The 12,707-nt window shown below is 44.9% G+C and overlaps 1 protein-coding gene across 1 annotated transcript in view; it reads left to right on the top strand.

Moving 5' to 3' along the window:
- The window catches only part of Utp20 (UTP20 small subunit processome component), an 81,159-nt gene that overhangs the window by 64,165 nt on the left and 4,287 nt on the right, over positions 1-12,707 (top strand). The window contains exons 46-57 of the mRNA XM_021175362.3: positions 133-299; positions 1,198-1,339; positions 2,280-2,396; positions 4,923-5,093; positions 5,342-5,473; positions 6,208-6,318; positions 8,111-8,190; positions 8,558-8,627; positions 8,719-8,901; positions 9,614-9,745; positions 10,565-10,697; positions 12,043-12,230. Coding sequence (XP_021031021.1) covers positions 133-299; positions 1,198-1,339; positions 2,280-2,396; positions 4,923-5,093; positions 5,342-5,473; positions 6,208-6,318; positions 8,111-8,190; positions 8,558-8,627; positions 8,719-8,901; positions 9,614-9,745; positions 10,565-10,697; positions 12,043-12,230 — 1,626 coding nt within the window. The remainder of the gene's footprint in view (positions 1-132; positions 300-1,197; positions 1,340-2,279; positions 2,397-4,922; positions 5,094-5,341; positions 5,474-6,207; positions 6,319-8,110; positions 8,191-8,557; positions 8,628-8,718; positions 8,902-9,613; positions 9,746-10,564; positions 10,698-12,042; positions 12,231-12,707) is intronic.

Raw genomic sequence — 12,707 nt, 5'->3', positions numbered from 1 at the left:
CACAGTAACTTTGACTTTATATGTCATAGCTATTTGAAGATGTAGTACTATACTTTTTTCTTTTTAATTAGAGAAAATGCAAATGAAAGCATGGCTCTTCCTTAGCATGTCGTTCTCTGTTTGCCCATTTAGATCCTACAGAATACCACGAGTTTAAAACTTGCCCGGAAAGTTCACGAAACCTTACGCCGAATTATAGCAGGGTTAATTGTGAATCCAGACATGACAGCAGATGCTCTTCTGCTGCTCAGTTACGGGCTGGTCAGTGAAAATCTGCCGCTGCTAACAGAAAAGGAAAAGTAAGTTTGGGAAAAACTTCCAGGTAAAACCCCCCGACTCATGAGCCCTTCCCTTATCATCTCTTAAGTGTACTAATTTAATAATCTGGAACAGTGCAGAACCAAAGCCAAGCTGAGCGCATCCTAGTAATCCCAGTGCTCAGGAAGCAGAGGCAGGGGGATTGTGAATTTGTGGCCAGCCTAGTTTAGATAGCAAAATTCTTCTTACCTTGGTGCTGTTTGGGCTGAGAACTTTCGGAGTTCTTCCAAGTTCCACTTTAACATAAGATTGGGGGGAGGGGGGGAGGGGTGCTTGTTCTGTGTAGTAATGCACACCTTTAGTCGCAGCACTCAGGAAGGCAGATCTGAGTTCAAATCCAACCTGGACTACATAGTGAGTTCCAGGACTGCGAAGTTACACAGTAAGACCCTTTATTAGGAAATGAAAAATTTGGATTGAATTTCTCTTAATCAGGTGTCTATGAATGATAGCAGCCAGTTATCTCCCTACCGTTCTCTGCTGACAGTTTAAATATTACTGAATGGAAGAATGGATTTGAAATAAATATATCCCTGTTGTTCTGATAAAAACAGATGTAGAACTTAAGCAATCTGAAAACACCTCCTGCCTGTTCTTGGGATTTTGCTCTGTTCTGAGAAAAGCGCCCTTGGTGTATATTTCCAGATTGCAGCCCCAAGCATTATCTATCCTCTTGCTGTCTGACCTCACTCAGACCCATCCCTTAGTCTAGGAATTGCTGTGACCCGGTCAGAGGCCCATCATCTGCAGGGAAGGAGGAGACACAGCTGGAGCAGCTGGGCCCTGTCAGCGCTGCTCTGCTCTCCAGGAGGCCACAGCAACTTCTCTGAGGCTGATGACAGTGGTCTTTCATTTTTTTCCATTGTGGTTGATTAACAGAAAGCCAGCAGCCCCTGTACTTGATGCTCAACTGCCACCCCAGAGCTGCCTTCTGCTCCCCGCAACTCCAGTTCGAGGTGGGCCAAAAGCGGTCGTGAACAAGAAAACCAACATGCACATATTCATTGAGTCTGGGCTTCGGGTAAGAATTTTCCTTACAAGCTGTCTCCTATTTAACCATCTGCAGAAACTTGGATGCCGCCCACCTCCTGTGCAAATGCTGCACCGTAAATGACCATTAGCCTCTACCAGTACTTCCAGTACAGTGCACCCCTGGCCGCCTAGATCTCTATGCAGACCAGGCTGCCCTAGAGTTGGCAGTGTTCACCTGCCTCTATGTCCTGAGCTGGGATTACAAGCGTACACCACCATTCTTGGCCTCTTCTTTGGTGATACAGTTGTCTCAGAGTTACTATTCTGATCTAATATTAGAATTTCCCTGTATTTTTTTTGTTTGTTTTTGTTTTTTGAGACAGGGTTTCTCTGTATAGCCCTGGCTGTCCTGGAACTCACTTTGTAGACCAGGCTGGCCTCGAACTCAGAAATCCACCTGCCTCTGCCTCCCGAGTGCTGGGATTAAAAGTGTGTGCGCCACCACGCCCAGCTGCCCTGTATTTTTTAAGGTGATGAGATTTTTTTTTTTAATCTGATCATTCTTAGTTCCTGGGGCTTACTTTTTTTTTTTTCCTGGTCCTTTTGGGCTACAAACTCCTACTGTACCATCCCAACATACACTGTAGTGAGCCTGGCTTCATTCAGCTCTCAACTCATTCTTTGAGTGTTCCTAGCTAAGTGGGGGCACCAGGTCTGTTCTGGTCATTGCCGTGTGCTGTGCATGAAGCCAGTGCTGGGATCCCAGGAGATGCTGGGTACTCATTTGGTGACTCGCATCTTAACTGCAGGCTGGGTTCCCACAGGCATGGCTTTCTGAGAGTCACTTCCTAGATTTCTTCATTTTCTTGTTTTAAGTTTGAATAAAAGCATCTTGAAATGTCATATTGATCTCTGCGAGTCAGCTCCTTTACCTCCTCCAGCTAGAATTATGGAGAAATAATGTAAAATATCCTCTTCAAACCTTTTAGCTGCTGCACCTGAGTCTAAAGACGTCCAGGATCAAGTCTTCTAGTGAGCATGTGCTGGAAATGTTGGACCCTTTTGTGTCCGTCCTCATAAACTGCCTGGGGGCCCAGGATGTGAAGGTGAGCACAGGCCCGTGTTGGAGCATCTGCTCCTTCACAAGGGCTGCACTGGGGATACTGACACGTACCTTAGGAACCTTTACTTCTCTGTCCACTTCATTGACAAGAACTATAGAGGGGGCCTGTAGGAAGAAGGCTTAGCAAGAAAAGTTCAGAATACATAATCACAAAGACCACACACGAAGTCCCATTTGTGTGGATAGCCCCAAACATCTTTGAAAGTCCTTTTATTGCACTACCTAATTTGTTTCTCAAAGCATCCCCAGGTCTCTGACCTTCATCATCATAGTCACCATTGTCATTATCTTAATGACTTCATCTCTGACTGCTAATTTCTGAGGCGGATTGTTTCTTTCTGAAGATTTACGTTATTTTTCTTTTTTTTTTTTTTTTTTTTTGGTTTTTCGAGACAGGGTTTCTCTGTGTAGCCCTGGCTGTCCTGGAACTCACTTTGTAGACCAGGCTGGCCTTGAACTCAGAAATCCACCTGCCTCTGCCTCCCGAGTGCTGGGATTAAAGGCGTGCGCCACCACGCCCAGCTCACGTTATTTTTCTTTATGCGTATGTGTGTCTACATAATGTACCTGGATGCCCAAGGAATCCAGAAGAGAGCAGTGGATCCCTGAAGTGCTGGAGTTACAGGCAGTTGTGAGCTGTCTGATGTGGGTGCTGGGAACCAAACTTAGAGCCTCTGAAAGAGCAGCAAACTGCCTCTCGAGCCCCAGTTTTGTTTTGTTTTGTTTTGTTTTGTTTTGAATTAACGGAGGACTGTATCACAATAGACAAGCACTGTACCACTGGATTATAGTCCCAGCCCAAGGCAGATGTTAATGGGGAAGCTAGGGCAGGCAGGGAGCCATGGTCTGTGTGATGAACCTCTCAGACTCCAGAGCTGCCATCTCCTCCTTGGCAGAGCACCTCCTTCACAGATGAAGAAGCTGGGAGGTTAGCTACATCTCCAGGGCCACACAGGCTATCACTTAGCTCAGACATAAGCCCAGGTCTTTCAGATGACCAGGCTCTTTATATCTCTTCATAATCCTGCCCTGTGTGGATGCCATTCTACCAGAGATGTGGATCAGGTGCTGTCGGACTGTCTGACCCTGGGAACTCGAGGACTCTGATTACCGGGTACCAGCACACGCTCCCTAACCTTGTACAGAGTGTGTATCTGTAGGAAATGTTACCTGTGCTTAGGCCTAATTTTGAGCCTCTTGTCTCTTCTTAACACAGAAGTTATAAATATATTTATGTTTGGACTTTTGAAACAGACTGTTAACTATATAGCCAAAGTTAGCCTCAAACTCAGCATCTCCCTGCCTTAGCCTCCCACATGCTGGGATTACAGGCATGAGCCACCACCCAGTGGCTTACTAGGAATATAGATCAGGAGTAAAACATCTACCTAGCATGTGAATGGCCCTAGATTTGATCCTAGGACTTCACAAAAGGTGGTGGCAGTGGTAGCAGTGCTAATGATACCTAGCAGGGTGTGTGTATACAGACACACACACTTATATAGGGAACATGCTGTAGAAATTATTTAATCCTGACCTGGGGTTTCTACCCTGCCTTTGACCGTTTAGTTCCCGGATAAAAGACATACATAGCCTTTTTAATTACAATAAGCCTTAAACAGTACAAGAATTGGGTGAATACCTACCCTCCATGTTATTAGAATCTATTTTCCTACTGATAACCCTGAGTTATTACTCACTATTTACTATGTTTGAGCTGGGCTGCTCTTAACTCCAATTGGCCAGCCCTCAGGGCCATGTTCTTTTGGCTCGCCTTACCTGTGGCAACTTCTTCATCCTCTTGTATCATTTTCTTCTCCTGGTCCTCTTCTGATCCCAAGCCCACAAAACCTGAACCCCACCTATGTCTCTTCTACCCAGCTATTGGCTGTTGGCATCTTTATTTACCAATCAAAATAACTTGGAGCAGGGTCACTTAGGGTCTGTGTGCAGACTCTCATCTCAGGGACAAGTAGTCTTGGTGACCCAATATTAGCATTAGAATATAAGCAGTGTGAGGCCAACCCATTATATGAACACAAACACTAAAGATGGGCTACATCAAGATGCCAGTCTAAAAATTAGAAAAGCTATTTTAAATTAATTTTTAAGAAAAAAAGTCCTAAAACTGTCCAGTCTAACCTAATCCCTAAGAACATGGTAAATGAGCACTTTTTGTTTTGCCTTGTGATCATCCTTCATTTGCTGTGACTGGGAGTCTTCTACAGCAAGAAGTGAGTGTCTTGGGCCTGGACAGGTGGCTCAGCAGTTAAGAACAGTGCTCTTGCAGAGGACCTGGGTTCTGTTCCCAGCACTCACATGGCTCACAACCAGCTGTGACTCCAGCTCCAGAGGGACCCATGCCCTCTTCACTTAGACACACAAAATAATGTAAAAACATTTTTTCAAAGAAACAAGAAACTTACACTTTGTGGCCATCTCTCCCATAGTAGGCTTAACTCAGCTCCTTGCCTGTGTCCTAAGTCATAATTTTGCATTATTTTCTCAGGTGATCACGGGTGCTTTGCAGTGCCTGATCTGGGTCTTGCGGTTCCCTCTGCCTTCCATAGCAAGCAAAGCAGAGCAGCTGACGAAACACCTTTTCCTCTTGCTGAAGAACTATGCAAGAGTGGGGGCTGCCCGGGGCCAGAACTTCCACCTGGTCGTGAATTGTTTCAAGGTGAGAAGAAACAGGTGTTCAGTTAGGGAGAACCAGGACTGGCCATCATCAGTTAGGGAGAGCCAAGACCAGCCATCATCAGTTAGATACTGCTAAGACCGGCCATCATCAGTTAGATATCAGATAGGGAGAGTCAAGACCGGCCATCAGTCGGGGCAAGCCAGGACTGGCATCCGCATCACATCTTCTCATTTCTCTAGACCCTTGCCTTTAGTGCCTGCTGCTAACTCCACTGTTGTGACTTACAGTGTGTGACCATCGTTGTAAAGAAAGTCAAGTCTCACCAGATAACTGAGAAACAACTTCAGGTTCTTTTGGCTTATGCTGAGGAAGATATTTATGATACTTCAAGACAAGCCACTGCGTTTGGTCTTCTGAAGGTATGTCGCCAAATGTTGGTTTTGGACATTTATGCACTCACATCAGATCCTTAAAATAATATGGAGCATACTACTCAATTGATGAAGGTTATTATGATTTTGGTAGTCAGTTATAAGCTAATATAGTATTTTTAAAGAATTATTTATTTATATGTATAGATATTTTGTCTGCATGTATGTCTGTACAATAGAAAGGGCATTGGATCTCATGGGATCATAGTTACTGATAATCATGAGCCACCATGTGGGTACTAGAAAGTGAACTCAAGACCTCAGAAGAGCAGCCAGTGCTCTTAACCGTGGGACCATTTCTCTAGCCCATAACACAGTATTTAAACATCTATAGTTACCTTCCCAGAGGGGTTGGGATTGGTCTCAATAGTAAACGCTAGGTTGTGAAAGGCCCTGGGTTCAGTCTCTACTGTTGTGTGCATGTATACATATACATACATACATACATACATACATACATACATACATACATACGTATCCCAAGCCCAGGAAGCTATGTACAAATTCAGTGCTCTAGATTATCATGTTGTAGGGTCCTTTGTTGTTCTTAATTTGATGAACTACTACATAATATAATGTTTTCCATTTTAATCTTTTTTAAAGTAATTGCTTTTTCTTTTGGTTATTTTCATTGTGTTTGAAACCCGCCTGTGACCACTTTAACATCGTGCCTGCTTATTTCCATCTTTGCATAAAATTTGTCTTTCCCTTTTATATTTTAGGCTATTTTATCAAGAAAATTATTGGTCCCAGAAATTGATGATATCATGCGGAAAGTATCCAAGTTGGCGATTTCTGCACAAAATGAACCTGCCAGGGTTCAGTGCAGACAGGTGTGTAGACAGAACTTATTCTGTAGTAACTGTTGGTCCACTCCCTACCAGCTTTGGCTTTTATAGTTAGAGAGGTACCCCTCTAACTGGACCCTGAAGATTGACTTGTAAGATTGACTTGACTGCTGCTGTGTCTGACACTCGGGCTACTAGACGAGGCATGACGGAAAGCCACTGAGGCGTGACGGAAGAGAGGGCTTAACCCTCCAGATGAAGTAGCAGATGCCTTCAGAAAGTAGCCTTCATGGTGAACAAGAGCTGAGTGTACTTCAGAGCACAGATGGCTAGGCAGGACCTTGTGGTCTGGTCAGCTTTGAGGCTGGTGAAAGAGCTCTGTGGGTAATGGTGCAGGCTGCCTATCCTAATGACTTCGGTCCGATCCTTGGAACTGAAAAGGTAGAAAGAGAAAACCACTCCACAGATTTTCCTCTGACCTACACACATACACACACACACACACACACGATAAATAAATGAGTGAATAAATGAATAAATGAATAAATAAACTTTTTGGTGTGGGGATAGTAAGCAGTCACTGTAATCCTTCGGCAGAGGAGTGATGTGATGACATTTGCTTATACACCTGTCCATATCTACTCTTAGGAGCACCACATACTGTAGCTAAGGGTGATGTCAGAGTTGCAGTTTTGTTCAGGGTTTAGGCTGCTGGAACGCACTAGCATATGCCCAGGACTTTCCATACAAGATCTCTGATCTTCATGTTGCCTTATGATCTGCTCTCGTTTGCTGAGATAGGGAAGGAGTCAGTTCCTCTTCACCAAGAAATAGGATCTTATGCTTTATACATAGTGATTCCAAAGGGGGCTCTACACAGCGAGTTATGTATTCAACTCAGCCCTTACAGTCTACACAGTTCATCCCTGATTTAGCATCAGGACAAAAGCAGGCTCTGGAAGTTTAAGGATAGATATGCCTTCATTTTCACCCTGTATTTAACTAAGGCAGGTTAAAAATGAAGCCTAGTGCCGGGCAATGGTGGTACACACCTTTAATCACAGCATTTAGGAGGCAGAGGCAGGTGGATTTCTGAGTTCGAGGCCAGCCTTGTCTACAGAATGAGTTCCAGGACAGCCAGGGTTACACAGAGAAACCCTGTCTCAAAAAGACAAAAACCAAAAAAATGAAGCCTGGCAGGCTAGGTGGCTCAGCAAGTAAACACACTTGCTGCCAACCCTGATGATCTGAGTTTAATCCCTGAACCCACATGATGGAAGAAAGAACTTCTGCAAGTTGTCCTCCTGCCTCCATGCATGTGCAAACCACACATACACACAAAATAACGTTATACATACATACATACACACACACATAAAGTTTGAACCAGAAAGTTACTTAAATCTCTCTGTGCCACCACTTTGTTTCTATCCCCTACTGTGTACGGAAATGAAAAGAACTCAGGAAGGGTTCACAGTAGTAAGTGCAGCAGTGTCAACAGAAACTTTGGGTGTACAGGCTTAGGATTGGAGCTTTGACCATGTGATCATAGGCAGGACCTGCCATGAAGGACCAGACCTCAGTGAGTGACATGGAGACAGGAAGGGGCACAGATCTAGGCTTAATCCAGAGTTGGATGGAAAGGCTGACTTTGTCGGTTTGTCCCTCCTGTGAGTCCTAGACAGCATCTTAGCAGATGGGAATCCTGGAGACAGAGTTCAGTGGTAGACTGTTGACCTAGCAAGCCCAGTGCCCTGTGTCAGCCTCCTGCCTCAAAAGGAAACAAGGGGAAGGGAGGGGAGGGTTCCTTGTAACCAGCTGTGTGCTTTGTTCTTAGGTTTTCCTGAAATACATTCTTGACTATCCCCTTGGTGAGAAATTGAGACCGAACTTGGAATTCATGCTTGCTCAGCTGAAGTAAGCACAGCCATGAACTTATATGGAAGCAGAGGGTGGTTTCTTCTTGGCTTTTAGTGTGGTGACGATCTTGAAGGGACAGCCTGGGCGTGGTGGCAGTTTCTCTGTGGCTGCTGCTCTGTTGCTCTTGGCTTCCCTGGTGTTTCTGTGAGATGCTTTTCACTCAGTCTGCTCAGTCTACTTAGGAGAATGTTGGAAACCCAACAGCTTCCATCTAAGCCTGCATGGCCCCTTGATGGGCGATGCAGTCACGAACATGAAAGAAAGGGAGGAGTGCCCAGTTGTTTAAGAAAGAAGGTGACAAATGGATACATCTTAATTTAAAATAATCACGATATACTAAGTCTACCTAACATTCTTGCCCTAGTTATGAACATGAGACGGGAAGAGAATCTACTTTGGAAATGATCGCCTATCTGTTTGAGACCTTCCCTCAGGTACAGTTTGCCCATGGGCCCTGGGAGCCTGGCTCTGTGTTGTCAGGCACCCAAGGCACTTCCATTCTCACCGGTGCCTGCTTTCCCACAGGGACTCCTCCATGAGCACTGCGGGATGTTCTTCATCCCTCTTTGCCTGATGATGGTCAACGATGACTCTGCCATGTGCAAGAGGATGGCATCCATGGCCATCAAGTCCTTACTCAGCAAGGTCGACCGTGAGAAGAAAGACTGGCTCTTCGGGCTAGTCACCTCCTGGTTCGAAGCAAAAAAGGTTAGTGTTGTTTTTGATCGTGGCCCAGTGACACGATTTTAGCTTTGGTGCACAATTTACATCAGAATGCATGCTAGATGCACTGTTGAAACACCCTGTCCCAGAAGGCCTTGGTGGTGTGTGATCATGTGGACAGTATGCTCTTAAGCTGGCGTGAAGTACGGAAGCTGTAGAAGGTAACTGTTTGCAGATGTTACAGTGCTAATGGAGCACGCCAGCCTGTGAGTGCCTGACACTTCTGCTGCCAGCTTTGTTCTTCAGTTTCTGGAGTGAAGCGTTCATTATTCTCCCCCACTTAATACTGTCACTGTCATTGCTGGCCCATCTTCTACTGAGTTCATCTAGGATTTCATTTATTTTCTTCTCTCTTTTTGAAGCGTATAGTTTCATCCATTCTTGGTTCGGTTGATCGTCCACCCCCCAAACCCCCATCTGACTTGAACCTTTCCATCCCTAGCCCCCTTTCCTTTCACATGGCATCCTCCCTATCCCTCTCCTTTAACCTCTTCTTTCCCTTCTCGTTGGTCATTTTCTGGTTTCCTGCTATCCATACACCCACTCCCAGGTAAATACACATATTGAAAGCTAGGATCCACATAGGAGGGCTAGCACGTGACATTTATCTGTATTGTCTCTGGTGTTGACAATATCTACCTTTCTGTCATCCTGAATACTGTTGTGTTTTTTTGTTTTTTGTTTTTGTTTTTGGTAGCGATTAAACAGGCAACTAGCTGCCCTGACCTGTGGTTTATTTGTGGAAAGTGAAGGAGTTGATTTTGAGAGAAGGCTTGGAACTCTTCTTCCTGTGATTGAAAAGGAAATTGATCCTGAAAATTTTAAAGATGTAAGTAATTTGCTAGATAATAAAACTTGGGAAATGTGGGGTTGGCAAGATGGCTCAGTGGTTAAGAGCACCGCCTGCTCTTCTGAAGGTCCTGAGTTCAAATCCCAGCAACCACATGGTGGCTCACAACCATCCGTAACGAAATCTGATGCCCTCTTCTGGAGTATCTGAGGACAGCTACAGTGTTCTTACATATAATAAATAAATAAATCTTAAAAAAAAAAAAAAAAAAAAAAAAACCTTGGGAAATGTTTCTCAAAGCACTCAGGTTGAGTTAGTATGTATTTAAACATGTATTTTTTTGTTGTTGTTAGTAAAAGCAAGAATGCAATCCAGCTGGTAAAGGGAGTATTTCCACAGTAGTGTTTACCCAAACACCACAAAAACAAGCAAGAAACAGCCTGCTGTCTTGATGCACACCTATAATCCCAGGGGTGGCCTGCTGTGGTGTGCATACCTTTAATCCCAAGCACTTGGGAGCCTGAAGCATAATTAGGAGTTTGACACCAGCTTGGTATAAACAGTGAGATACTATCTAAAAAGTCAGTAGGGGTGAAGGCAAGTTATCTTCCATGATCTATGAAGATCAGAGACCCTCAGCTAGGGCATCTTACTACACAGGATATATCTGACACTATCCAAACACATTTTTGGTTATCACAGCTGGGAGGTGGACATGGTACTGGCAAAATTGGTAAAGGGGCTGGGGGCAGTGCCTTGCTGTGGTTGAGAAGCCTAGTAGAAACATACATGCTAGAGAGACATGTATTGGGTGCTTCCAGGACATTATTAACTGGCATGCCTTCTCCGTGTGTTTAGATCATAGAGGAGACAGAAGAAAAGGCTGCAGATCGCCTGCTGTTCGGTTTTCTCACACTGATGAGGAAACTCATCAAGGAGTGTAACATTATTCACTTTACCAAGCCCTCTGAGACGTTGAGTAAAATCTGGAGTAAGTATTATATTTAATCTAACAACATAGTAGTTGTGATAAAAGTATTGAAAGTACTTGAAATTTTAATAAGAACACTACAGAAACTATTTTTTTTTAAGTCCATAAGGAAAAAAAACCCTAAAGGGTCCCATCAGATTATTACACTGAAATCTGGGGGGAAAGGGTATTTCTTCGTCACTAGCACATTTTATCTTTGAAACAGAGGACATTGAGTTTTGAAAAGGCAAACATGGAAGTGCTTTGGGAGGGCTTCCTTCACACACTCCCCGTGCCTGCACACAGACACCAGCTCTTCCTTCCTCATCCCCCTTTCCTTCCTGTCTTCTCCCAGCTTTGCTGAGATGAGACCTATAGTTAAGAACCCTCTCTGAGGGCCCTTGTTAATAAGGAGTAGAGGGAGGGAGAGGGGGTAAGATTGTTTGCAATACGGTTTGAGATCCGCACACAGTGTATCTCCATCCAGTCCCTTTATGAAGTAGATGTTTTCCATGGTAGCTTAGCTCCCTAGAGACACTAGTGTCCTAGTGTAGTCAGCCAGCATGTCATGACAGTACAGCTCAGTAGATGCCCTTTCACTTGAGGACATTAAATTCCTGTGTACTATATAGAAGTCTCTGAATGCACAGTGTAACCCTGAACTTTAACGTATAAGTTTAGATTAGTCAGTAAATGGATACTCATGTAGAATGCCGCAGTTAACTGACAGTCACATTAGCCTCACAGTTTTACCTGCCAGGAGCAGTGATGGAGAGGCCTTGTATCCATCCTATTGCTGAAGCACTATGAGTTCTGGGTGGGGTCGGGCTGAGGCCCAGCCTGACTCTGCATGTCCCCAGCCTCCCGGGAGCATCTCTTTCCTCTGTAAGATAAAGCTGCAGCTCTCCATCACAGTTGTGGTGGCTGAGGGGTTACCATAGCACATACTTAGGAAGTGCTCAGAAAGAAATGATCCTTTCTATCTCCAGTTTCTCGTAAAACTAAGCGTGTATCTGTGTACACATTTACATTTCTGACCTATACACGTGGCCTGAGAACCACATCTTATCTCCCTGAGTTCTGAACCTGGCACTGTGGCACCAGTTCATAGGGAACGGTGGGGCGTGGGGGGAGTGTGGGTGTGTGTGTTTCATGCATCATTTACCATACAGTTAACATTATAATTGTTGTCTCTACCTCTTATCCCCAGTCTCAGTGACTTGGAAAGCAGAGACAGTCATTTTTCTCTTTAGCTCCTCCGTCTAAGCCCATAAGAGAGGCTCCGTGCATGCTTCCCTCTGTTCATGTTCCTGTCCAGGGAGTCAGGAAAGTGTGGGGTGCCTGACCATGCATTCTGCTCTTTCAGATCATGTGCACTCTCACCTCAGACACCCACACAGCTGGGTGTGGCTCACAGCAGCCCAGATTTTCGGATTGCTCTTTGCCTCTTGCCAACCAGAGGAGCTCATTCAAAAGTGGAAAGGCAAAAAGACCAAAAAGAAGACCTCAGACCCTATAGCAGTCAGGTTCCTAACAAGTGACCTTGGCCAGAAGGTACCTTTTTTTTTTATTATTTTATTTTTTTAAAGACAGGCTTGGCATAGCCCTAGCTAGCCTAAAATCAAGCTGACCTGAGAGTTACTGTGACCTCCTGCCTTCCACGTCCTGGGAGTTGCACCACTCCATGCCTAGCGTGGGTTTTGTGGTTATGGCTTGTATGTTTGTTAAGATACAGTTTCTCTGAAGCCATTTCTTCCCTTCTAAGTGGAGTGAGATGTTTGCTGTGCTGTATGGATTGCCTGGGGCTCACCCGTCCCCTGGGTGGTAGACGCTCCCCCTGGTGCCTTGCTGCACATGGGATTAATAGCAGCTTTGTTTGGGGTTATTGTTGGGGTTGGGGGTTCGGGATTCTCCTAACATAAAGGAGTTGTGGAGCTCACTGTGTTTGCCAGGCTGGCCTTGAATTCACTGGGCTCCTCCGGCTCAGGTGCCTGGTGTGCTCGGATTTCAGAGGAGTGCCACTGTACCCAG

This window comes from Mus caroli, unplaced genomic scaffold (assembly GCF_978045245.1).
Source record: "Mus caroli unplaced genomic scaffold, Mus_caroli_1 scaffold_9, whole genome shotgun sequence".
Classification (NCBI taxonomy): Eukaryota; Metazoa; Chordata; class Mammalia; order Rodentia; family Muridae; genus Mus; species Mus caroli.
This window is presented reverse-complemented; position numbering and strand designations above follow the sequence as displayed.